Here is a 27,794-nt window from a genome sequence, read left to right as displayed (position 1 = left end):
GTTTCTGTGTCAGCTCGGCATGAAAGGAACACAATGGAAAAATCACTGTGTGACTTCCGAAACGTGATCTCTGTACTGAACCGGCTTTATGGTCACTGCAAGTAGAAAAGCTTTAGTTTGTTAAAGGAGCAGTTTGCCCAGAGCTAAACATTTGCTGGAACATTCTTCATCAGAAAACAGATTTGGAGAAATTTTACATTACATATTTTGCTCAGGACTGGAGTGGATTGTGATTTTTTTTAACAGCTGTTTGGACTCTCATTCTGACGGCACCAATTCACTACAGACCATCCATTGGTGAGCAAGTGATGTAATGTTGAATTTCTCTAAATCTGTTTTCTGATGAAGAAACAAACTCATCTACATCTTGTATGGCCCGAGTAAATTTTAACTTTTTGATCACTAAACGGTTTTAACAAACTAAACCGTGCAAGAGACTTCACACTTCAGGAAGAGAAACTGAAGATTTGACAAGCATGAGAATCAAATCCAATGTACAGTTTCACTCCAGTTCACAGTGAATTCTGTTCAAGCATCTGTATCGTCTGTTTCCGAGGATGGGAATGTTGCTGGAAAACAGCATTTGTGTTGTTTGATGGACAGTCGTAGCCTCTGAGATCAAGAACTGGGTAAATCTTACAAAACCTCAGGTCATATTCCACCTCAAAATCAAATTGAAAATCAATGTGATTAGGATCATTAATATTTTTTGCATTGTGATATTATTTATAATTTTCATTAGTATAAAGTAAAAAAAAAAAATGCATTATGCAAATATGCAAAATATACATTATGGTGCATTTTTATGGATTTAAAACTTTTTTTATAATTAAAATATTGTAGTACAGTAATACAAGTATACTGAGATTCTATAAATGAGAATTAATGTGCTTAATTCTCATGAAAATAATGCATAATATGATGCAAAAAATCTTAATGGTTTAAACAGGCTTTATTTTATCAAATTAAATATTTTGCTGTGAAATATAACTAAAATTGTGAAATTCATCCGTGGGGATGAATTATAATTGTGTCAAAAAAGAAACAAAAAATACAAAATCAAATATACATGCATACTACTTTAGACAAAAAATAAATATATTAATATATAAATGATATAATATTTCGAATCATATCACAGATTTGGATTTGCAGTGGTCAATGCTCAATTTTTTTTTTGCTACAAATGTCTCAGTTTTGAGCACTAACTGGCCACATGGGGTTCTCCAAACCATATCTGCGTCAGCAAATTTCACGTCTCCAAACAAAATTTACAGAGTTTCCCTTCACGTTTGTCACGCAGAGCTACGATTGTGTCACATACGGTTACATCACGTAGCCACACTTACCAAATCACCCTGTTTTTGACTTTGAAAAGGAGGATGTCAAAACCATATAGCACTACACAGCAGGAAAACTAGACCAGAACGGTCTTTGTGCTAAAACGATAGTTCAGTCCAACAATAGCTTATGAGACTCAAAGTGCTCTTATGCTCAAAATCTCAGAAAAACAGCACACAGATGTTTGCCGCTGGGTCAGAGACATTATAAAAAGTGCATACCGTACAATAATTCTGTTAGCTACTGATAAAGTGTTGTATAAAATGCCTTTAAACGGTATTTGTGGCATACCTAAACACTTGTATGCTGAAAGCTTTGAGAGAGTGTCTACATGATTAGCATGCAATAGCAGACATACAGCAGTCTGCATGACTACACACCTCGACGTCGGGCTGAACCCGCAGCCCCTAGAATCACAGTGAGATCACGTCCAATGCTGAAGACGATGCACCTGTTTTAACACACCTCTGTCCTCTCGAAAGGAGAGAAAGTACGCTGCATCGCTCAGTGTATTTGTGCTTGTGGTCAGCTCTGGAGCTCTCGGAGCCCCAGATTAGTGTGGTCAAATGGTGCTCTCGGTGTGTGTGCGTGTGAAGGTGTGCGTGCGATGAGGGTTGGGGAGCGGCGTCGGGCTGCTGTTGGAGTTGGCGTTGGTGTTCAGGTGCGCCTGGTTCTGAGGGTGGATGTGGCTCGGCTGGCGTTTGGACAGGCTGTTCTTGTCGTTGAGCAGCGAGGTGGTCTCGTCCGGCCCGTTCTCTCTGGGTGCCGGCGGCGCTGTGGTGTGGTTCGCAGTGGTGGACATGAGAGGGGTCAGGGGCGGAAGAGGGCTGGGATCCAGGCGGATATGGCTGCTCTCTGGGGACTGGGGTGTGCTGTCCAGTTTTGAAGCCAGGAGGCCGTTTTGGTACTGCGAACGAGTGACCTGAGAAGGACAAAAGGTCATTAATAAAACTTATTCTACTGCTCAAAATTAGTGTTTTGGAAAGAAATTAATTGTTTTTATCAGCAAGGACTTTAAATTTATTAAAAATGAAATTAGTGATATTACTAATATTAATATTACAACATTATATTGCTAATATTACACACGCATATAGATAACTAGATAGACAGATAAATAGATACAAAAATGCATATACAAGTTGATCAAAATATTAATAACAGTAATAATTAATATTAATAGGTCTTGACTGACTATATTTGAAAATATAAAAATTAAATATTAAAACAACAGAACAGCAATAATAATTTTATACACACATATATTAGTGCGGTCAAACGATTAATTGCATCCAAAATAAAAGTTTGTTTACATAATGTGTGTGTACTGTGTATATTTATTATGTATATATAAATACACACACATGCATGTATATAATATTTAAGAAATATATAAAAGTATATTAAAAATATATCACAAATTATATAAATATATACACGTAAATATACTGTATGTGTTTGTATTTATATATACATAAATATACACAGCACACACATTACAAAAAAAAAAACTTATTTTGGATGCAATTAAGCATGATTAATTGTTTGATAGCGCTAATAATATATATATAACTTATATAATAATAATTCCTGTATTGTCATGTGACACTGAAGACTGGTGTAATAATGCAGACATTTAAATGACTTATTAAATATATTCAAACAAAAAACTAAGTTGTTCCAATTTTAAACTGTAATAATATTTCATAATTACTGTATTTTTATTAAATAATTGTTGCATTTGTGTGCATAATAGACTTCAAACTGTCTACTGTAGACACTCACTGTTCAGACATAACCGAGTTATAATTTTGAAAACTAAGCATAATTGAAATAATTATATCCATTTCTTATGTCTAACACTAGAGAGCAGATTGACCTGATACTAATCAGATATATACACACACACACACACACACACACACACAGTTCTATATACACAAATATATAATACAGTTGCTTTAGATCAAACAGCTGAAGTAAAGTCAAGCTTCAAAAAGCATCATAAAAACAGTCCATACAACTCATGGGCTATATTTCCAGTCTTCTGAAGTCATGCACACACTTTTGTGAAGACCAGACTGAAACTTTGTTGTTGATGGGCATAACATACCTTCACATACTGCAGGTCAGTGAGGGCCCGCACATTAAAGTCAGGGACATACTGTGCCGCGGGGCTGTTATTGAGCTGACTGTTGCTGCCGCTGATGGACACCGAGTCGACTCTCTCTGTGCAGCTCAGAGACGCCGAGCGGTTCAGACCACTCACGTGAGACGGGGAGCGAAACTCTACAACGCACAGGAAAACCGTCACTTCATGTCACGGCACGCCTGCTCACAAACACTCACACAGATGAAACAGTCAAGGAGCCCATCAAACACACACACAAACGTGGCAAAACATAAAATGAACAAACAATGAGATGAGAGGGACAGCACAACAATAAACAAAGAGCAACAAACAACTCATATCACATTTGAAATGAATGGAAAGATTATTGCAAATGATTGGATGGTCATTTCAGACGTGGATTTATGTGTGAGCAGCATTAGTTTGGTTACACCGGAGAAGCATAGATTATAATATAGTGTACTATTCATTATTAGAACATTAGTATGTGACTATAAAGAGTAGAGGATGTACATATAAAAACCTCTATTACCTAAAATACTGTTCACCCAAAACCACGTGGGATCAGAGCTGTAATGCTAATACACTAGCGCCCTCTACAGGTGCTTTCATGAATGCAACAGTCACTGCAGGTGTGTGCTTGGGATTTGACAGGTTTTACTGCGACAGGATCAGACAATAAATGAATGCTGACTGATGCGGACAAAAACGCACAGCTGACTCAGAAGCACATGGTTTCTGATTCAAGCATGGGAGATTTTTAGAGGAGTGTCTCACTGCAGAACACAAGATCCAGGGGGTGTGGTTGGATCCAGATTCAACCTCTCCCACCTTACATATACCTAACCCCCCGATCCCTAAACCCACCCATCTACACCCCCTAGATGTGGATCCAACCACGCTCCCTGGATCTTGTGGGCTGCAGCGAGCCCTACTTGGATTCTTACGCTAATTTACACTGCAAAGCATGCAATTTGTTGATAATAACAGAAGTGATCTAGTATTTTCATGCCGCTCATGTGCCCTCAGTGTAGTTGTTTAGTCAGTAACCAAAGAGAACAAGACTAAAATTCATAAGAGTTGCTAACGAAACCAATCAATCATCACAGCGATATCAGAGAATTTCCATGATATCGGAAAATTGCCTTAGTATTTGACTATACTACATTGCACTTTTGTCAAAAGCATCCAAAAATGGACAGGTTGGTGAAAATTTGAATTAAAATTACAGCAAAATGGACATCTCGGCACTCGACTGAAAAACATACATTTCCTGACAACGAACCATAAAAGAAAACAAAAATGAATTTTTATATCTGTTTGTAAAAATGTTTTAGCCCTAGACTAAACAAAAAGGGCTATACTGACATTTCTGAAACGTTTATGTTCTAGTAGGCGAATTGTGAGTGTTTTAGTCGTTTTGATTTTCAAAATGTCTATTTACTTTTTATTAATTATTTCAGTATTAATCATTTTACTATAAATTGAATTAGACAACAAACAGAAATTGTAACTAAGTTTATAATTCCTTTTTTGTCTTAACATTTGTCAATAAACATTTAGTAGGCCTATTTTTTTATTAGTAATTTTTAGTATTTTGCATTTTAGGGTTAAAGAAAATGAATATGTTAATGATAACACTGCACTGCAAGCAATTAACACTTAGGCATATTTAGTCTGATTGATAATGTATAATAATAGTAATAACATTTATATTGCATTTTCCCCTGTTTCCTCAAGACGTCACAAGCGGATAGCCTCACAAAGCTCATGGTGCGTTTTCTAGTATATTCTGATACTAAGGCAGCTCAGAATGGAGCAGGACTGAATCTTCAGGGTGGTGTGAATGTTGTTCAGCTGCAGGAGGTCAGGTGTGATGGACAGGCAGTGACGCGGGCAGCAGGGTGAGTGTGTTAGTGGTTACAGTAGAAGAGCTCTTTAAAAAGACTGAGCTCAAGAGGACAACGCCAGAGCCAACCAGTCCAGCAAGCTTTCATTTTACTATCAATGTCATTAAAATCTTGTTATGCCACATCACTCATAAGCCAAAGCTCACAGTTGATTTCACTAGTTATCATGTTTACTAAGCTAATATCTCAAAACTAACACAAATACATACACAGCGCAAACAAATCAGTGATCAAAGTACATTTTTGAAGATCAAACTGTATTCTACTTTTCAGTACTGAATAAATATTTCCTAATAAACACAGAAAAAAATAAACTTTGCATGTGCATTTTAATTAGTTTGCATAAAATATTCATAGAAAATAATTCAGTAATAAAATTTAAAATGTAATTTGCTGTCTAGGTTTTGAAATGGGGCTTTTAAATGACTAAATAAAATAAATGATGATTTTGCACTATTTTTGTCATTTGAAAGGACTATAAAAAAAAGACAAAAACAAACAAACAAAAGTTATGCTATAGACATATGCTATATTTCAGCTCTTCTGAATGCAAACAATAATTTTGTGTGAGGAAAAAAGAAAATAATGGCATTATTTACTGAAAATGCTCTGCTATAGCTCTTGAATATTAATTATGCTCACATTCAAACCTGCTGTCTCAAGAATATGGTTAACTTTGAAATCAATAATGTTAAACATTTTTGGTTTCACAATTGAATGTTTTGAATGAACAAAAGCACAAATTTAAAATATAACTAATAATTTAAAATAATACTGAATATTTCCTAAAAATAAATTTTGCGTGTGCATTTTTAATCAGCTGGAACTATTTTCTATTGATATTCTATGCAGCACGCAAATGTATTTTTATTGCAATAAATAAATGTCTAAAATTGCTGTATAGGCTTTAGAACAGCTTTTTAAAATCACTGTTAATAAATAAATAAAATGTGAACTTGCTGGACACCGGGTCATAGCGTGATAAAGGTTATTTTTCATTTTAAACTAGCTCCTGTCCCACACCACCCCATGTTAGCTACCCCTACATCCCTGAGTTAGCACCCAGCATGCAGGGCATTTACCTGGGAACCGCGAGAACAGAGAAAACCTCTTAAGCGAAAGGCGGCGCGGACGAGGCGACGCCACAGAAGGAGAGAGAGGGGGGGGTGACAGCTGAGGAGGAGGGGAGAGACAGAGAAGCTCTTTAAACACGCCACACATCAACATCAGCAGCCGCTGAAGGTACAAATCCCTCATTATAGGACACTACGGGAACATCATCTTTTCTTTGAAGGGTTAATGCTATGCTACTAACCTTGCCTTTGAAAGTAAAACATATTCTGGTGACGTTAAAGGCATATTTTACCCAAAACTTGTCATTATCGCTCCAAACCTGTCTGACTTTCTTCCTTCAGTGGAACCTAATATGTAGATATTTTGCAGAATGTCCAAGCTGTTCTTTTCCCATACAAGAAAAATGCCTGTCATGGATAAATAAATATGACACTACCGCCAGCAGGTGGCAGCAAGTCCCTGTCTTAATGAGTGATTCATTGAATCATTCATTCAAATCAGCCGATTCATTTAGAAACTAAGCAAGTGGCTGTCTTTACGAATGAGTTATTGAATCATGGACTCAAATGATTAGTTCAAAAACACATTTATTCAGTAATGAAATACCGCAGTGTTGCTCTGAGACGCGAAAATGCTTTGGTTTTCTTTGAAACTATTTAATTGGTGAAACAGAAAAAAAAGACAATATTAAGCCTAAAATGTAACTCACTCAGTATTAAAGGCGGGGTAGGTGATTTGGTTCAAAAACATTTTTTGTTATGATGGTTGAAAGTCTCTTCACATCCTGATAAATATCACTAAGTTAAGTGGTCTACATTTATTTTAAATGTATTTATAACACCTGTGGAAGGTGTAAGACCAGAAAATGTTCGTCCAATCAAAATGTTCGGTCCGAACATTACGATAGGCTGTCCTGCCTGCCAGTCAAACAGGTATTTGCATACCTCTGTGCACCGTTTATGCAGACATGATACGTTATCAGCTCATTCCAGCGCTATTATTGTTATATTATGCGCTTTGTGCTGTAGCGTTGAATGAGACATGAGGTAATCTGATAGTGTTGCATTCAATCCTCCACCAACGACGTTTCTCATCATGTCGCAGGTTAGTCTCTGGTCTGTCTGTGCGCATTTGTGTGTTTTTGAGGAGGCTTGGCTTTGCAAAGTGATCATGAAGAGAAGGTGGGGATCTTGCTTTCAAAGCTAGCTTGCTATCACTAGCTTTTCCAAAATCGCCTACTAAAAACTTGTTTTAATTTAATATCACATTCTTTAAGAAAACGGCGCTGTTGCTTGTGCGATATTACTTATGTAAATATAAAAAAAACAAACCCATACAGGGATATTTTTTTACTTTCATAAGTTGAATTATGGTGCATTTTAACTGCATTCTAATAGGCTTCATCATATATGCTTTTGGACTTTCAAGATGCGTTTTGTTTATTTTTTGCAAAGTGAGTGACATGTCAGCTCACATATTGTTAAAACAACAATTACGCTATTATCGCAGACGATAAATATCACACACCACGGTTTGAATGCAGGCTAAATTTGATTTGGAAGTTAATTTTAAGTTTGTTCATTGCAAAAAAAAACAACTATTAACTGACTTGGAACATACAGACTTTTATGGTGTTTTTCTGAACATGCGAATGAATCCCCATCCATTAGCAATGTGTGGAAAAAAAAGCAGCTTGGACATTCTGCTAAACATCTCTTTTTGGGTTTCAAGGTTGAAATAAAATACAAGCTTTAGAAGAACATGATTAAATGCTAACGGATCGGTCACATGAACCCTCGTCTCTTACGCAGTGTTTCTTAAAGCACACGTAGACACGTTAAGCACATAAATGTGACGTTTGGCACACAGATAGACTGCGGCACAGCTGGAGGTGAAGAACAGAATCAGACAGCATCATTACACACAGTGACCCTCGGCCAGCAGATGTCCCTGCAGTCAAATGTGTCCCGTTTAGTCCCCTACCGGCAGCCCCAGTGTTATGATGTAATACAGAAGACTACACGCACAATGACAGATCATGACAAAGTGCTCTGGGAGACTCAAAGAAAAAAATAACATGGCGCTGACAAGATCCATCACTTAAACTAAGGATGGGCAGCAAACATATCAACAGACACATTGTTACCTTAAATAAACCTGATTGAAAAAAATAGATTCATTTATAAATCATTTGATAAATTCTATTAGCATTCACTGTGCCGGTTGCTTTTTTCAATGCAATTATAATAACTGAGAAGCTTTCTAGCCTCCATAAAAAGAAGAGATGTTTTTGAACGACACACGGGTGAGTAAATGATGACAGAATTTTCATCTCTGGGTGGACTGCCCCTTTAAATGAACTATTCCTTTAGCTGGGAATGTTTCACACTGTTTGATTAGAGAAAATAAGAGTTAAAAATGCAAGGTAAAATACTCACCCAGGCATGGTGTGGTCAGTGCCATGACTCCATAATAAGAGAAAGGACCCGTCTCAAACTTCATATTCTCATTTCCAGCCTCAACTTCCACCCGGCCCTGAAAGACAGGCGTGAGTTTATTAGTTTCATTAGTTACAAAAGTCAATTGTGCAGGACATTTTGTTGTATATATTTTTAAATAATTTGGAAACAATCTTAAAGACAACCACATAAATGAGAACTTCTTAAAAACGGATTCAAATAAATACATTGGTAATAAAACCTTTGTAGTTTTGCGTGCCGTCCTTAAAGATACAGGAACCTAAAGCCCTCAAGTTCTTAAGACTGGTTTTGTGGTCCAGGGTCACAAATGTGGTTCAAGTATTTAAGTCGCTGGGGTATATTTGTAGCAATAGCTAAAAATACATTGTTTGGGTCAAAATGATACCAAATAGTATAAAAATCTCAATTTTAAAAAACTGACCCTTATGACTGGTTTTGTGGTTCAGGGTCACATTTTTAAAAACACTCACGAAACATTTAAGTCAAATGCATCCAATTTTGAAATCTTAACCAGTTTCCTTGAAGAACAACTAGTTGCATCTCCATAATTAAAGACGAATGACACAAAACCCAATCGAAACTCCCACAAGGAGTGTACTTTTAGATTGAAACCAGTCGTGTGTCACACAACATTTGAGCGTACACACAAATTTTCCAATGTTTCAGGCATCACATTTGCCCCCCTTTTCTGTCCCAATGGAGAGTCAAGCTTTCCTCTCATTCTCAGAAAAAGGTAACCGGATCTGCAGCGCTCTGATTGCACAACACACAGATCCTGTAACTATCTGAGTCTCCTCTGCTCTGGTGTCTATATTCAGGTAAAAACTCCAAACACAAACAAAGCTCGCCAACACTTTGCTGTTTTCTGTTACGCCAGCAAATCAGAGCCAAATCCAGCTTCATAAAACAAAACAAAGGATGTTAAATCTGTGTTGGCACTTTTGTATACTACAGTAAAAACACATGATTGACTTTACTATTACTACTACTAAATAAATCTTTAAAAACTCACTTATATATATATATATATATATATATATATATATATATATATATATATATATTTTTTTTTTTTTTTTTTTTTTTCCGTTCAAAATTGGTGTCAGTAAGATTTTTTATTTATTTAAAGAAATTGACACTTATTCAGTGAGGATGCATCAAATTGACTCAAAGTAGACATTTGTAATATTATAAAAGATCTAATTTCAAATAAATGCTGTTCTTAAAAAAAAAAGAAAAAAAAAGAAAGATGGTTTCCACAAACATATTAAGCAGCAAAACTGTTTCCAACATTGATAATAATAAAAAGTGTAACCTTAAAAGCAATACCTACAAATCATCATTCATCAATTACTAAAACTTAAATGACTTTTTTTTCTGTTGCTAAAACCAGAACATCATTCAATTACTAAAATATTAAATATTATTATATTTGTTTAGTGAATACATGTTTTGTATTGTTTAGTGAATAAATATTTACAATATTTAAAAATATTAATATATTTTCTAATGATTTAAATTTTTTAAATGTATTATGTTTTATTTTAATAATTAATTAATTTGTCAAAAGTATAAATTATTTATTTTTTACTTTAATAATTCATTTTAAAAAAGTATAAATTTATAAATAAAAATAATTTTAAGAAATATACTATAAAAATAATTTAAATATTAAACAAAACAATACACTATTTTATTATTTGATAAAAGCCTTTGCTAGTTAACTAATGATTATGTTAGTTGAACCTTACTGTAAAGTGATATTAAGTCAAAAACAATCAATTACTAAAACATATTTATTAAATATATTAATATATTTATTCAATTCATTGAATATACTGAAGTATACAAAAACAAAATATATATTTAATAAATCTATTTTTTACTTTATTATACTTTCATTTAAATGAAAGTCTAAGAAATTATCAAATGCAGTTAAATATAAAACAATCAAAACAATACACCATTATTGTTATTTTGATATTTCATCATATTGAAAATTCTGTTTAAATGATGCATTTGAAATAGTTTTAAAACACATTCAAATAGAGGAAGATTTAATCTGGAAATTAGCAGATGTAAAGGAGCCGCAGGAGTTTGGTGAGTTTAAGCAGGCATGTGGTTTGATGGCCAGTGTGACGTAACGCTCCCTGACGCATGGCGTTTGTGCTCCGTATGACATTGTGCCGCGGGGATGATTACGACGGCGATAAACACTCACACTGACGTTCAGAAGGGGTTAACCTTGTCCTGGCTGACCCCCCACCGAGCACACAGCAAATCCAGGATGTGATTTACTGATCCCCAGGGGCCCCGAGCGCCACGTCGGCCCTGTGACCTGTCACAGCTTGTTCTACCTTGACCATCGTCAATCTTAAACCACGTTAAGCTGACGCACATATATTCAATTCAGATGACTGGAAAGTATGTGGGAGGTTAAAGGTCACGCTATTGTGTTCCCTGTACGAGTTCAAATACAAGTCAATATCTATATATGCTTCATCTGCTTGCTGTAGCGTGGACACCCAAGAGTCTTTCCATCAATCTCGCCTCTGATTGGACGGTTTCACACAGTGGACAGCGCACAGCTTTGATTGGTTTTGTATTCAGTTGTGAGTGAGTGTGTGTTGCTGGCAGAAAGGGGGTGGGATTAGAGCCGCTATACTCAGGATCCCTTTCTTACGTAAAAGGGATCAATTAGTGAAGGGCAGGCCTGTCCGATTCAGGACCTCTTCTAGCAAAACCCACAGTGAGGTCACAGACGCTCCCAACAGACCCGTCTGTGCAACTCTACACCAGGACACGGCAGGCGAGGGGCACCAATGAGCCTCAAGTCATTGGGGTATATTTGCAGCAATAGCCAAAAATACATTGTATGGGTCAAAATTAGCCATTTTTCTTTTATGCCAAAAATCATCAGGATATTAAGTAAAGATCATGTTCCATGAAGATATTTAGTGAATTTCCTACCCTAAATATATCAAAACTTAATTTTTGATTAGTAATATGCATTGCTAAGAACTTCATTTGAACAACTTTAAAGGTGATTTTCTCAGTATTTAGATTTTTTTGCACCCTCAGATTCCAGATTTTCAAATAGTTGCATCTCAGACAAATATTATCCTTTCATAACAAACTATACATCAATGGAAAGCTTATTTATTCAGCTTTCAGATGATGTACAAATCTCTATTTCGGAAAATTGACACTTAAGCCTGGTTTTGTGGTCCTGGGTCACGTTTGTACTTTTATAAAGGTACCACCTCAGTTACAGCTTTTTGTTTCCTGACAGTGTAAGAATGTGATCGAGGTCTCAGATTGTGCAGAGAGGTGCACTGTTACTCCTCCATGTGATCAGACTTATCATTTTTGCTTGGCAAACAATAACACAGGCAAAAAAACAAACCAAAAAAAACCCTGAATGTAATTAAAGGATGGACCCAAGTCATATTTAAAGATGACTCCAGAGAGGCACCGAGCAACACTGCCGGAATACCCTAGCAACCGTATTGCAATGCCTTGAAAAACACTCTGGTACTATTTGGTGATTTTTAGAATATGAATTGTATGAAAATAGTAAGAAATAGTGCTAATACAGAATAGTACAGAACTTGGTAAAGGTTTTGGCACTTGCTATGTGAACAAAAAATAAATAATGGACATGATTCAGAAAGGTTAAATGGTACTGAAACAGGCACACTTGTACTGTTCAGGTCAAAAATGACAGCACTGGATTATTATTTTTGTTGATATCAATTTCATATTTGGAACACAACTTTTTTATGGCTTTGATTTTCTCAGTTTTAGAGGAAAACATGTTTTGGAAAATATATTTCATGTAAAATTTAAACATTTTATTATATTTTTGTGATTTAAAAAAAAAATTTTTTTCTCTTGAGCAATAATCTGCTAAGAGTCATTTTACAAAAAGAGACCAAACTTTTTTGGTCCAAACCAGAGAGACAAGGACGTGCGCTGAAGCATTCAAGATTCATGAGAGTTGAAAATTTCATTTTCAGGTCTATGCTCAAAATGTAGTAGTAAATGGATCATAACTATTCCATAAATATATTTTAGTACCAAGAATATGATTAATTTCACTGAAATAAAAATAAATGGTCATTTTTGACTGCCACACGAGCAGGGCCAGAGGGTTAAAACACCCTAGAAACCACATAGGAACACCCTGGCAACCACCTAAAACACTACAAAACTCACTAGAAGTTCTAGGTGGCTGCCAAGGCATTGCTATGTGGTTGTTATGGTGTTCTAGGTTGCTAGGTTAGTTGGCAACAACCTATAACAACCTAACAACTAAGTAGCAATGCCCTGACAACCACTCACAACATCCTGCATTATAGCAGTGAGTTTTGCACAGGAAAGCACCACTCATGTTTTCTTCACTATTTTTAGACACATCTAATCCTCTACTTTAAATTCTGAGCAATGACAGGCGGAGAGAGATATTTGTGGATGCTTGTACAACTGGCGTCCCTGGAGCAATGTCACAGGGAGCGAGTCCCCTGCACAAGGTCAAATGGTGACGGGGTTACATGGGACACAATGGGTGAATCACATGGTAGCAGCCCTGGGGAACAGGACACTTCTGACCTTTTCTCCTTCTCTCAAATCTCCCAAACTCTCCAATGAGGTAAAACGGTTCCAGACAGTTTATTATTAAAAAGGTCATATTATTAATGTGAGGCATGTCTGTCCAGATCTCCACAAGGATGCTAGGGAGTTTTAAATGGTTGCCAAGGTGTTACTATGCAGTTGCTAGGGTGTTCTGGGAATGCAAACTGTCTCAGATCAAAAGAGTACATCCTCAAGTCTCTGTGATTTTCTAAATATGCACCGGACCCTCGTTCAATGGAAGTCTGAGGTATTTTTTTTAACTATAGAGATATAGTACTCATACTCATAATTTATATTATATATAAATATAATTAATATATAAACAAATTTTTTCTTAAATATATGCACATCCATGTGTGCGTATTTATATATATTTAATAAATATACACAGTTCACACACATATACTATGTACACAAAAACTTATTTTGGATGCAATTAATCGATGCCCAGCACTAGTAAATATATTAGAATTTCAATTAATTTATTTAAATAAATGATTAAATAAACCTAAAAGCAAACCAGCATTACTAGTAATTTATTTGATATCTGAAAATAAAATATATACATACATATACACTATATTGCCAAAAGTATTGGGTCACCCCCGAACATATTTGACTACTTTAGTAATTTCTATGAGTACAAATCTTAATGTTAAAGCATACAATGATATTCTAGGGAATTGTGTGCTTCTAATTTTATAGTGACCCAATACTTTTGGCAATATAGTGTGTGTATGTATGTATGTATATATATATATATATTTTGGGCTTTAATGCTTTTTTTAAGTCTCTTATGCTCATCAAGGCTGCATTTATTTGATAAAAAAACTACAGTAAAAACACTAATATTGTGAAATATTATTACAATTAAAAAAAAAATATTTTGTTTTTTAACATACTTTAAAATATAATTTATTTTTGTGATCAAAGCTGTATTTTCAGCATCATTACTCCAGTCTTCAGTGTCACATGATCTTCAGAAATCATCCTAATATACGGATTCATTACCAATGTTGAAAACAGTTGTGCTGCTTAAACTGTGATACATTTTTTATGATTCTTTGATGAATAGTAAGTTTAAAAGAACGGCATTTAGTCAAAACAGAAATCATTAATGATGCTGAAAATTCAGTTTTGCCACCAAATGAATAAATTATACAACCATTAAAAAATTCTACTGATCCCAAATTTTTAAACGGTAGTGTTATCTTCTGGTTATCCTACATCACATGAAAATAATAAACCTGATCATTTAGAGAAAGTATTAGCACAGACATCCTGATGAGTTAGCACAAGCGTTTCAGGAAACTAAAGTTTAATTTGAACAGTTTAAGCAATAGTAATATTTGCCTCATCAAGCACGACTAACACGTGACTGATTATTGAAGGAATTAGCACACTTTCCGTTTTACCACTTTTACTGGTACCTGAAAGCATTTTCAAATCAACTTAAATATTTAATAACACACAGAGATGTGTGGATGTTTGTGGGCGTTACAGAGCTTCCAGCTGACTTCTCCACCGATCAGTTTTACTTACTTGAAGGAGAAGGACGAAAAAGTCGACAGGTTTTCCGCGCTGATATAAATAGTGCTGTAGCGAGCGCTTGTCGTTCTCGTTGAACTTGATCTCCTGAATGACATCCGGGTGCTTGAGGATTCGCAGTAAGACCTTGTCTGAAATCTGGAGCGGACTGAAAAGGCTCACCTCTACGGAAAGATGGGACACAACAAAAATCCTCTGTTATTCGCAACAGCAAATGCTCAAAGACTGAGGGGTCTTATAGACGTAGCAGCTCACCAGTAGCGAGGAAACGATGAGCTGCCAGCATTAGTTGCGGGGATATCTTGACTTTGGATTCCCTCTCATGTTTGAAAGCAGAAAAGTCCCTCTTGTTTTTGTTGGGATCCACTTTCTTTCTGTTACGATTGTCAGCTAGAAGGCAAAAAAATTAAAAATCATTAAAGGGATAGTTCACCCAAAAATGAAAATTCTGTCAATTTTACGAAGCTACGAGAATACTTTGTGTGCGAAAAAAAAATACGACTTTATTTAACAATTCGTCTTCGCGTCACATACGTGGATACATTGTTTACGTTCAGATCAAAGTGTAAGTGACGTAAACAACGTACATACGTTTGTGATACTCTCCAAACTGGCGCTTTAGGGTGACGTTGAATAAAGTCGTTATTTTTGTGTTCTTTGCACACAAAAAGTATTCTTGGAGCTTCGTAAAATTACATTTGTTCCGAAGATGAACGAATGTCTTATGGGTTTGGAACGACATGAGGGTGAATAATTCATGACAGAATTTTCATTTTTGGGTGAACTATCCCTTTAATCACTCATCCAGTGCTCAACTTGGGCATCATAAGCCCAAGTAGATCATCGAAACCATAAGCACCAATGATCTACTTGGGCTAACGTTGCTTTTGGGAAAGCCTAGATTAATAAATCAGTCGAATTGGTTATCAAATGATTGGTCAATTCTATTGGTTATATATTGGATATTTCAAAAACAAGTAAGAAAATCACTAGCATGAACATACTGTAGAGATCAGACTCATCCAGGATCTCAGATTTAATGATCTCCTCAATGACGTCCTCCAGCGTGACCAGACCCAGAACCTCGTAGAACGGATCTCCTTCACCCTCATTATTCACCTTCTGAACGATGGCCAGGTGGGATTTACCTGTGGACAGAAAAACCTGAGCCACAAATCTCCCACTAAACATGTCCAACACTTGGAAAATGGGGAATTGAATGTACCAAGTGCTGTAATTGCAAATTGAACGGCTGTTTAATAGTTATTTAACAAAGATTTAGTTCACACCAGGCTAGGAAACCCACTGAGTGTGTGTAGAATAATTCAAACCATATTCGTATGGAAGCACTGCATGGACATGCATATTAATGAGCTGTATTATCACTGCAGTCTGAAAGCTCCATGAATTATTCATCATCTTGTTTTATCCGAGGGGTCGGATCAATCATAACCATTTAAGCAATACGGGACCATTAGCACTGCATGTTTGGAGCCAGAAGAGAGTCAGATCAGAAGTGCTACTAAACTTAGAGCGAAAAGAGCTTAGGAGGAGGAAATGACGGAGATGTCTGGGGATTAGAAAAAGAAAGGAAAAAAGGAAGGATGGAGTAAGACACGAGCAGACGACACTTTGATGGTATTTAAAGTTAAGAGGGGATCTGAAAATGCTGCAAAATCAACACTACTGGACAAAAACTGTATAATACTGAATTTGTGCAACATTTAATGCTCAAATCTGAACCAAAAAAAAAAAGGATGGACTAACACAGAAAAGTTCTGACCAATACCGACAACCAATGATTATTTTATATGTTAATGCAAGTATTTCCCCAATAAAGCTCTGAACTATATTTAAAATACAAGTAAAATCAGGCATTAAACATGCATTTTAAAAACTGGCCAATTTAGACTCATACTTCTATATAATAATAAAAGTTTAAACCTTTTTGTTCAAATCACTAATCCTAAACAACCCTACTCTTAAAATAAATATCCTTAAGTGATCTTAAATAGATGAAATACGCAGTTTTCTTTCTGAAATCCAGGGATTTATAGTACAGGATCAATTTTTATTTGTTTTTTTAAACAAAAAGCATCAGACCAGCAGACTGCTTAAGAGAAGAGCTAATATTTTCTCACTGAGATACACTCCAGTGTTCCCGAGGGATTGGCATTCAGCAAACCACCCACATTTACTTATTTGCATACTCATAAGCTTATTTACATGCATTCATATCTCAGTGGAACTCATTTTAAACAAATACCGAATACACGTTTGAATTGGGTGTGGAGAATTTCTACAAATTTATCATCAAATGCAATAAAAGCTGTGTCCTGAGCTGACGTTTTGGACAATACAGTGCCTGTCACATCGCTTTTGTCCCTCTGTGGCATCTCTGCAGTGCTGCAGTGATTGGGAGATGAAAAATACAGCGGGAGGAACTTCAAACTGCCAATCATTTCAAAACACCGCCCATACAACTCATCATTAATCTAACATTACTGCTCTGGGGTAAAACTGTTCAAATGAGCATAATCATACCAACATAAACGTTAGGATTAAAGTAAAAAAAATAAAACATTATGCATCTGGAAGACACTTTTATTATTTCTTTGAATTGAAGGTATATGCACATTTATTTTAGTATCAAGACACTATTATAGTTTAATTAATATCAATATCATCTAGACTATATAGATTTTTTTGAATTAAAATCAGTTTTCATTTTAGAAACATTTTTAGCCTTTTTTAATTTTTTATTTCAGATAACTTTTTTTTTTACAGAATTTACAAAAGTTTTACAAAAGTTATGAATTTTTTTTTAAAATGGGTTTTAATTTTAGTTTCAATTTTTGCTAACTATAATAATCCTAAGCATACATTTCAACAGTTCATAATTCAATTGCAATGAAAAAAAACTTTATTTATTAACATTAACACACTCAACACATTGTTAGTTAACTAACATGAACAAACAATAAGCAATATATTATTTACAGCATTTATTAATGATAACTAACCAAGTTAGTTCACAGTGTGCTTACTAATGTAACCAGATACAACTTTTGATATTACAAATGCATTAGTAAATGTTGAGATTAACATTAAAGAAGATTCATAAATGCTGTAGAAGTGTTGTTCATAGTTAGTTCATGTTAACAAATAAGACCTTATCGTAAAGTCTTACCAGCATCTTTAATTGATGAACTAATCTGGATATTGAGGGGAACATGTCTCCCTAAATTTCTATGATGGTTATGGCCCCAAATCTAAAGGCTAAAATTGGTAATCACAGTGAGTATTAGTGCAAACTCTGGTGGACCGGATGATGGTGTCAATTTTTTATGAGTGTCGGGTGCTTTTGGCAGCATGGGATTCCTCTGCCTTTTCTAGATGAGCTTCATATTGACTGGAGGCTGATACAGGGAGCATATGGTTATTGATTCAGCTCACAGGGGAGTCTGAGCACCCATCATAATCAATAGCATGCATGGAGCCAAAGCCTGTGCTTCATGTGAGCACAGCACGTTCTGTTCAAACTTTCAAGACCCAGGATGCACATAAAACACAACCACTAACCTTTCTTAAACTCCTCCAACATGGCATCCAGCTTAGTGTCGTGGAAGACGAAATGTACCGGGTGGTTGTAGAACTTGGTGACCGTTTTAAGCGTGGTGCAGTCATCAGGGTCGACGAAGGCCAGGTCTTTGACGTAAAGGATGTCCACGATGTTGGAGCGCTCGGTGTCATACACAGGTATCCGTGTGTAGCCGCTTTCCATGATCTCAGACATGGTGTTGAAGTCCAGCACGGCGTCGGTGTGAATCATGAAGCAGTTGCTCAGCGGCGTCATCACATCCTCAACCGTCTTGGTTCTGAGTTCCAGAGCGCCTTGTATGATGTTCAGCTCTTCCTTGACCAGATCATTGTAGGGTTCGGTGACCTTCAGCATCCCCACCAACTTCTCACGGTTGTAGACGGTGCCGATTTCCTGCCCGAGAATGTAGTCCAAGAGCTTACTGACGGGGAACGACAAGGGGAAGGTCAGGAGCATGAAAAATTTGGTCACCATGATGGTGTTGGCGCCTACAGCCAAACCATGGCGTGAGCAGAGCGCTTGTGGCACGATTTCACCAAAAATGACAATGCCAACGGTAGATGCCGCCACGGCTCCCAACCCCGACCCAATCAAATCATCTAGCAGGATGGTCAAAGTTGTGTTGACCAGCACATTACCCAACAGTAAAGAGCAAAGCAGATAGTTGCCCTTGCTTCGAATGGGTTCGATTTTGCATGCATACTTCTTCTCCTTATTAGTTCCACAACTTTGCACAATGCGAAGCTCCATTGGATCCAACGCCATGAGCCCCAGGTTGAGTCCGCTGAACATGCCAGACAGCACCAGCAAGCCTGAAACCAGGATGATCTGGAGCCAAAGCGGTAGAAGAGATTCTTTCTCCTCTACAACTAACAATCTCCCATCATTTTCACCCAGCTGCACCCATTTATCTCCCAAGCCCTGCCTGACACATAGACTGTAGGTCTTTTCTCGTTCACTTTTACGCAGTGGCTTCACAAACACACTCACCAGACCCGATGTCCCTCTGTTGCTCACATTCATGAAGGTGTTGATGCTCAGGTCTTTGGTGAAATCCTCACAAGTCCTGTTTAACGCGTCGCTGTCCTCCGTGAACCTGATGTGAGATGCTGCGTCTGGGCTCAGGTGCACCCCATAAAACCTGAGCAGGACGCTGCTCTCCTCCGTTACCTGGATGAGCCCGTCCTCTGTCGTGCTGGCCGCTTTGTCGCTCCTCTCCAGCCGCATGCCCAGGATCTGACTGCTGGAGCCGGGGCTGGACGACTCCGTTCGGCCGCCGACAGAGCTCCAGAGGAACACGATGAAAGTTAGAAGACACCCCTGTCCGCTCCGCTCTATCGCCATGTTTGTTGCGCTCTCTCCGCAAAGCTGGACCTTACGTCACGTCATCGCCAGGACCCCGCCCCCTCATTTGCATAATACAAATTGCGCAACGCCCACTTTGGATATAGAGGAACTAATTAGGAATAATATTGAATTAAACAACTTTTATGTGTGTAATGCTTATTTAAAATACACAAGGTTAGGGCTTTTAAAGATAAACGTCTCAAGGTAGTAGTTATTTAGGATAAATTGTGGTAATTAGTTTAAGCATCTAACATTTTTACGATTAGATTTTTCTGCCGTCTTGATTAATTTTTTTGCTCGCGGCACAGTGTTGTAGCGCGTGGAGTTATTATATAATAGCACGAGCCTTGTCCCCTTCCCTTCAGCACACAGGTGAATTTCATCACAAAATTAAATGGTAAAAAAGAAAGAAAGAATATAGAATAAATTATTTAATAAGATTTCTTTTAATAAGATCATAATCATTTCTGATGACAAACACATTTCAACCGCAATTCCTTTGCTATAGCACTTAAATAATTATGAGTATTTATTTATTATCAGTATAAATTAAAAGCAGTAGAATAAATAATATAATTATTTTTAAATAGTAATGAAAATAATTTAAATCAACTGCAATAAGCTGCCATAATGTAATACATGCGTGTAAAATCAGTGTCATTGTGTGTGTTGACCATCACTGCGTTGTAAAATGTGATGCAAGTGCGTCCTCTAGTGTTACAAATAAACATCAATTCATCAACATAGTGTGTTTTCTTAAATGCATTTTATTCTCAGAGTAGTGCGTAATTATGTGCACATTAAAAAAATTATAGAAGTGGTTTTCAACAACTAAATATTACAAGGATTAATATAATCTTGCTATTACTGAAGGATTTACCCATTACATGCGTTGACATGAGTAAGTTGCACTATGTCATATTCATTGAAAGATATTCTCACTAGTCTATATTCACATTATCTATAGCAATTTGTTTACAGAGAGAATAATTATCTAAAAACTTTGAGATTAAAAAAACACTTATCTAGTAGTTCCTGTGTGCTCAAAGTCCATGATGTAAGGACATGAGTAATCTTATCTAATGCTAATGGTTAAAGTCTGATTCCAGTCGAGTTTATGCCTGTTTTCCTGTATGTCCTTCAGGTAGAAGCACATCCACAGTGAAGCTGATCTTCTTTGAATGTAGCACACTGTAAGTGTTGTCAAACCGGACCACATCTACAGAGAAAAAGACATTGTTATCAGTATAAATAATAATCAATAATTAGAATTATTTAGCACCAAAAACTATGGAAGCTTATTTCCCCTACAGGATAAAGACATAAAAAGGTAATTGCAACTTTTTATCTCACAATTCAGACTTTTTTTTAAATCTCACACATATTTCACAATTCTCCGAATTTAGAGAAAAAAGTCTGAATTGTAAGATAAACGGACACAATGATTTTATTCCATGGTGGAAACCAGCTTCCGTAAAAAACTCAAATGTCAGATTCAAAACAAACGCACAGATGCCTGGTTCCTCACAGGTGTAGGATCCATCCTCTGGAACTAGGTGGGAATTGTAACGTTCGGTAGGCAGTATTGCCTGCATGGCTTCCACTTTCTTCGTCTCATTCCCTTTCGTCTTCAGGAAAAGTCCAAAACCGATATCAGACCCCTCGCTCGCAAACTGCCATCTAGATTGAGAAAAAAACAATGTATTATTAGTTTAACCACAAAAGAAAAATGCAATAGTAGCATACATATGAAATATATTGCATGCTATTTTGCTAAACAATAATGCATAACAATTAGCACTTAACATATGGCATTTACCGTAGTACGCAGTTCGGAAAGAGCACCTCATAATCTAGCAGGTACGAGGAGCCACGGCTAATAGTGATGCACTGGTCATACTTCACTTTGACAGAGTCCCGCACATAGTACGACTTCGGCACTACACCACCATAACGTAACTGAGAGGAAGACGTCAGATGAGTAAACAGTTCAAGTTCAGTACAGTACAGTTCAAAAGTTTGTGGTCAGTAAGACTTTTGAATGTTTTTTTGAAAGAAGACTCACCAAGGCTGCATTTATTTGATCATAAATACAGTAAAACCAATAAAATTGTGAAATGTTATAAATGTAATTTATTTCTGTGATGCAAAGCTGAATTAACTGCATCATTACTCCACTCTTTTAGTGTCAAACGATCCTTCAGAAATCATTGTAATATTCTGATTTGCTGCTAAAGACCAAATTCTTATTATCAATGTTGAAAACAGTTGTGCTGAATAATATTTTTGTGGGAACCATGATACACTTCAACTGTGATCTACTGAACCCAAACCTGAATGGTAGGGTATGTTATCCTCCTGTTCACTAGTAAACCTCACCATGGTCTTGCAGAGAGGGTTTCCATCAGGATCAGTCATGGATCCCCCATAAACAGCAGGTAACTGATCTGCATCCACATAGTTCCTCAAGACCTCCTTCCAGTTGGCTTGAAGGTGGAGATCACAAGAGAAATAGTCATTTATGCAAGATGTGTTACACACCAAAGTCAACAGTAGTGATGTTTGCACTAATGAGACAACTTACAACCCAGCACAGCGATCTTCTGTCTTGTTTCCTCACGCAAGAAGTGTTTGACCAAGTTATATGCAATAGGGAAGAGTTTAGGGGCTGTAGAAAGAAGAATTTTATCATTAAAAGAATTCAAAACAGTGTAGTTTCAAACAATATTATCCTGATGTAATTTGACTGGTGCAACAATTGTGTGGTGGTGGTGATGGCGCAGTGGATAAGACACATGCCTTTGGTGTGAGAGACCCGGGTTCGAATCCACTGTGAGACACCAATGTGTCCCTGAGCAAGACACTTAACCCCTAGTTGCTCCAGAGGCGTGCGACCTCTGACATATATAGCAATTGTAAGTCGCTTTGGATAAAAGCGTCAGCTAAATGAATAAATGTAAATGTAATTACTCACCTTTGATTAAAAGCACCTTTTTTAGGTTCTCTGGATAGTTCTCTTCAAACATAGTCAGAATCTGTAGGGGGAAATATCCCAATAAAACAATTTTAAACATTATATTTAATTTGACATTTGAAGAAAGACAGTAAGGCATGTGCTACAAATGTAAAAAGGAATATTTCACCCCAAAATTAAAATTTGCTGACAGTTTACTCACCCTTGAATCATCCAAGATGTAGATGAGTTGTTTCTTAATCAGAACAGTTTTGGAGAAATTGAGCATTACGTCACTTGCTCATCAATGGATGCTCTGCAGTGAATGGGTGCCGTCAGAATGAGAGTCCAAACAGCTGATAAAAACATCACAATAATCCACACCACTCCAGTCCATCAGTTAACATCTGGAGAAGTGAAAAGCTGCATGTTTGTAAGAAACAAATCTATCATTAAGGCATTTTTAACTGTAAACCATCACTTTGAGCCATAATCCATAATAACACTTCCTCCAGTGCAAAAGTCCTCCCTGTTGTCCTCTCACATCAAAATACACCACATATTTGTTGAACTGTTTTGGACTGTTTTCACTTATAAACAGTGCTTGATCTGTGCATATTTCTCTCCTGATTCGGATGAGATGACATTTTCACTGACGAAAGCAACATTATATATTATGGACTTGTAATTTAGTCAGTAAAATAAATAAATAACAGTATAAGGCAAACATGCAGCTTTTCACTTCACAAGATGTTACTTGATAAACTGGAGTGGTGTGGATTATTATGATGTTTTTATCAGCTGTTTGGACTCTTATTCTGACGGCACCCATTCACTGCAGAGCATCCATTGGTGAACAAGTTATGTGAAAATTTCTCTAAATCTGTTACAATGAATAAACAAATTCATGTCCATCCTGGATGAGTGAGTACAATTTTGGGGAGAACTATTTATTAAACAAAAATAATTTGTGATAAATTTATTATTTATTTATATACTAAACTTACTGACCGGCAAATAACAAGAAAGATTTAAGCTCACACACCAAAGCTCTATGTGTATGAGCATGTGGCTAGGTCACAGTAAAAATACAAACAATTAATCATAGTAACATTAAAAGGATGTATCTTATTATTTTTGGACTTCAAAAGGACTAAGCTATACTGAAAGCATCATGGTCCTACCTCACCATACAGCTCAACAGCAGGCTTCCAAAGATGTTTCATGCCAAGCCCCTCACAGTCATAAATGATGGTGATTGATTCAATATATTTGCCAAGCTGATGAATAAGATCACCCAAAAACAATAAAAAAAAACACAGACATAATCCTCATAACTGCAGATGGGAAGCAGATTTGAATGTTCAAATAATAAAATATCACGTTATTACACTTTTAAAAATAAAGGTTCCAAAAGGAGCTTTTTGCAGCGATGCCATAAAAGTGTAATGGAAAGCTTCTTGATGGATCCACAGATGCCAATAGAGAACCTTTATTTTTTTAGAGCACAGAAAATAAAGTCACAGTTTTCAGAGTGTATTCTTAGTCATTTGGTCTTGATTTGACAGACTGTACCTTTTTAGACTGCTTCTCACACTCTTGTCGTAGAAGTTCAGCGTCTCTGACTTTGGTCCTCAGGCAGTCTTGTTTGCTAGCCGACAGTAAAAGGCCCTTTGGATCAAGAGGGCCGATGATATCGTACCAGACGGGACTTCCTTCACGATCATAGCCACACAATCCCCCTGCCACATAGCGCTCAATGACCTGGACGGAGAAAAACAATACAAGTTTATTAGCAAGGCAATTTTCATTTTGAGATCATGATAATATTTTAGTTGAACTGTCCTGATATACCTCAGGTGGCTTCCAGTCATCAATGATGGTGTCTACTCTCATATGCTTGCGAAACTCCAGATGCTGGAGTACAAACATATTGATATATGTAAGGCAAATGAGGAAAAAACTTCTGGTTTAATTTGGTTTCTTACATGCATTATTCAAAGTGGCTGTATTACAGAAATGTCCTATTTTATATTGTAAAATAATTATATATTTCCTAAGTGAAATTATCACACTCTAAAAAAAGGGTGCTATATAGCACTAAAAGTGGTTCTTTGGCTCGTACTCATAGGGAAACCATTTCTTGGTGCTTCAGTGGTTCTTCAGCGGTTCTTTGGCATGACTGAGGGGCTATATAGCACCGCTGCCAGAACCTGTTAAGCTCCTGTATGGTTCTTCAGCGGTTCTTTAGGGTGATTAAGGTGCTATATAGCACCACTGCTGTATAAGAACCTGTTAAGCCCCTTTAAAGGTTCTTTATGAGCCAAAGAACCACTGTTGGTGCTGTTTAGCACCATTTTTGATGAAGAAATACAATGCAATATGGCACCTCTTATGGTTCTACATAGCACCATTTGACAAAGATGCTGTATAGCACCTTTAAAGATATGGTGCTATATAGCACCAAAAGTGGTTCCCCTATGATGATGAGCCAAGAACCACTTTTAGTGCTATAGCACCATTTTTTTACTAAAGAAATATGATAGGATTTTGAGTTAGGATGTTTCTGTAATATAGCCTCGGGTGTTTAAAGTGTTTGTAAATTAATTTAAGCTGTGATACTACCTTTCTAATCATTGCTTCAGATTTTGGGACATTGAAGCTTCTAGCTGCAAACAAGATATAAAAGCAAACTTAAAATGTATTTTATATAATCTACACTAAAACAGTTTCAGAAATGACTAGAAAATGTCAAATGGCAAGTAACACATTGAAATAAATATGAAATTTTGAGCTAGAACGACTGAAATAGTTTTTTTGTTTTGTAAAATACACTCCTATAAAATCATTTTTAAAGTAAACTGCATTACTCCACAGTCTCGATTCTTTTATTTAAATGGAAAATAGGCAAAATATGTAAAACAAATGCTGCTCTTTCCCAGATGAATCACAATTAAAGGCTAAATGCAGATGAGGACTTTAAGATATTATACAATAATGTAGTGCAAAGGGTGAGAGTAAATAATTCTGGAACGGTCAAAAATCACAAGGTGAAGAGAGATAAACACTAACGAACTTCTCTCTCAAAAAGTAAAGTCAACAGATGGTTTTGGGATGTTCTGTCTCAACATACAATATTGATTTCTAGATAAAACTGGTTAAGATGAAGCAATCGCACATGCAAAAACTAAATACATCTCAGAAATATATTTTTTGTTTCGTGGAAGAGTACTTGCATACTCCATATAATCGCAAGTGTTTGCTGAAGATTACTGTAGATTTGGCAGTCTGTTAATCAACACACAGGTTCGTGGGGTCAAAAGGTCACCCATAGAGCATGACCATTCAGTCAGAGTCAGAGATAATTTAATGGCAAGGACTTTAGCAGGCTTCACTTCATTCATACATAAGTTACAAAAATCTAATTCCCAGATAAGGACAGTTTATGACAACCGTGTTGTTTCCCGTTACTCTGATGTTTGTTTTATTAGATTTTAAAATCCATTCTCACCTCTGAGCCACCGGAGCAGATAATGGTCAGTTTGATTGGGCAGTTGATCCAACACATCTGCTATTTTCTCCCGAAACTAATTAAACAAATTATATAAACAAATCTTTTGACAGGAATGTGGTTAACTCTGAAGATTGGTTTTGCATGCAATATCACATTTTAATATAAGGATATACCACTGTTCAAAGTCTGGGGTCTTTATGTTTTTTGAAAAATAAAAAAGTATCAAAGCTACAGTAAAAATATACAGTAAAAACAGTGATGTCGTGAAGTATTATTATAATTTAACTTTCAGCACCATTACTCAGAGTCACATGATCCTTCAGAAACCATTCTAATATGCTGATTTGCTGATCAAGTAACATTTATTAGCAGTTCCTGCCATAATATTTTGTTGAATCTTTAATGATCAGAACGATCAAAACAACAACATTTATTTGAAATAGACATCTTATGTAATTTTATAAATATCTGTACTGTCACTTTTGAAAATTTGAATACATCCTTGCTGAATAAAAGTATTAATTTCTATAAATAAATAAATAAATAAACTTACTGACCCCAAACCTTTGAGCGGTTGTTTGTATGGTATTTTATATTGAAACTAATAAGTAAACAGTTATGAGTCTTAAACGAAACTATTAATGACACTCAAAATATATCATAATATCCTGATACTCAGGAATAAAAAATTGATTTTTTGCATTTACTTGCCTGAGCTAAAGCCTCAGTTTGTTTGGGATTGAGGTCTCCTACTCGTCCGCTCATGTTAGCAGCATCAAACACACCTCTGCTTTAAGTTCTCGCGCTCATGCACCTGATATATATACCGGTCACCAGAGACGCGCGCGCTGATGTAAAGACAAGGCATTAAGATAAAGATAAAGCGTCATTCTGAAACGATGCATGACAACAAATCCTTGACATTGTTCTGCAATCATGCACTACAACAGCTGGTTACATCCGTGAAATATCCGGACGATTAAGGTACTATTTTTTTTTTTTTTGCACGGCAATTTATTTATAAACATATTTAACATTAATAATTTGGCAGTACTGGTAAACACATCAACAAAATATTTCGATTTATCATCATTTTAAATTTCATTATATTAGGATTATATTCAAATATTTAATATGTGGATCAAAAATAATGCTCTAACAAGCGATTGACATTTATATTATAATTAGTTTCAGAAATAAGCCAATAACCGAAAAGGTGGGCGGGGTCAGATTTCACTAACATATAAAAACCTTCTAATT

General features: G+C 36.2%; 1 protein-coding gene and 1 pseudogene across 2 annotated transcripts; both read right to left on the bottom strand.

Moving 5' to 3' along the window:
- Positions 1–1,179: 1,179 nt before the first annotated feature.
- LOC306866199 (metal transporter CNNM4-like) lies at positions 1,180–20,073 on the bottom strand (annotated as a pseudogene). The gene is made up of 8 exons: positions 18,702–20,073; positions 16,124–16,267; positions 15,375–15,509; positions 15,114–15,283; positions 8,895–8,991; positions 6,465–6,555; positions 3,455–3,630; positions 1,180–2,263 (listed from the first exon to the last, which is right to left on the bottom strand). The product of its transcript is annotated as a metal transporter CNNM4-like (transcript).
- A 741-nt stretch (positions 20,074–20,814) lies between these two features.
- LOC306865676 (SEC14-like protein 2) lies at positions 20,815–27,382 on the bottom strand. The gene is made up of 12 exons (XM_079410420.1): positions 27,246–27,382; positions 26,532–26,607; positions 25,646–25,689; positions 24,875–24,937; positions 24,596–24,784; positions 24,205–24,300; positions 23,042–23,102; positions 22,652–22,735; positions 22,447–22,553; positions 21,887–22,026; positions 21,578–21,747; positions 20,815–21,286 (listed from the first exon to the last, which is right to left on the bottom strand). The coding sequence occupies exons 1-12, from the start codon at positions 27,297–27,299 to the stop codon at positions 21,183–21,185; spliced, it is 1,188 nt and encodes a 395-aa protein (XP_079266546.1). The 5' UTR covers positions 27,300–27,382; the 3' UTR covers positions 20,815–21,182.
- Positions 27,383–27,794: the final 412 nt, after the last annotated feature.

Source organism: Barbus barbus (assembly GCF_936440315.1).
Source record: "Barbus barbus genome assembly, chromosome: 47".
Classification (NCBI taxonomy): Eukaryota; Metazoa; Chordata; class Actinopteri; order Cypriniformes; family Cyprinidae; genus Barbus; species Barbus barbus.
This window is presented reverse-complemented; position numbering and strand designations above follow the sequence as displayed.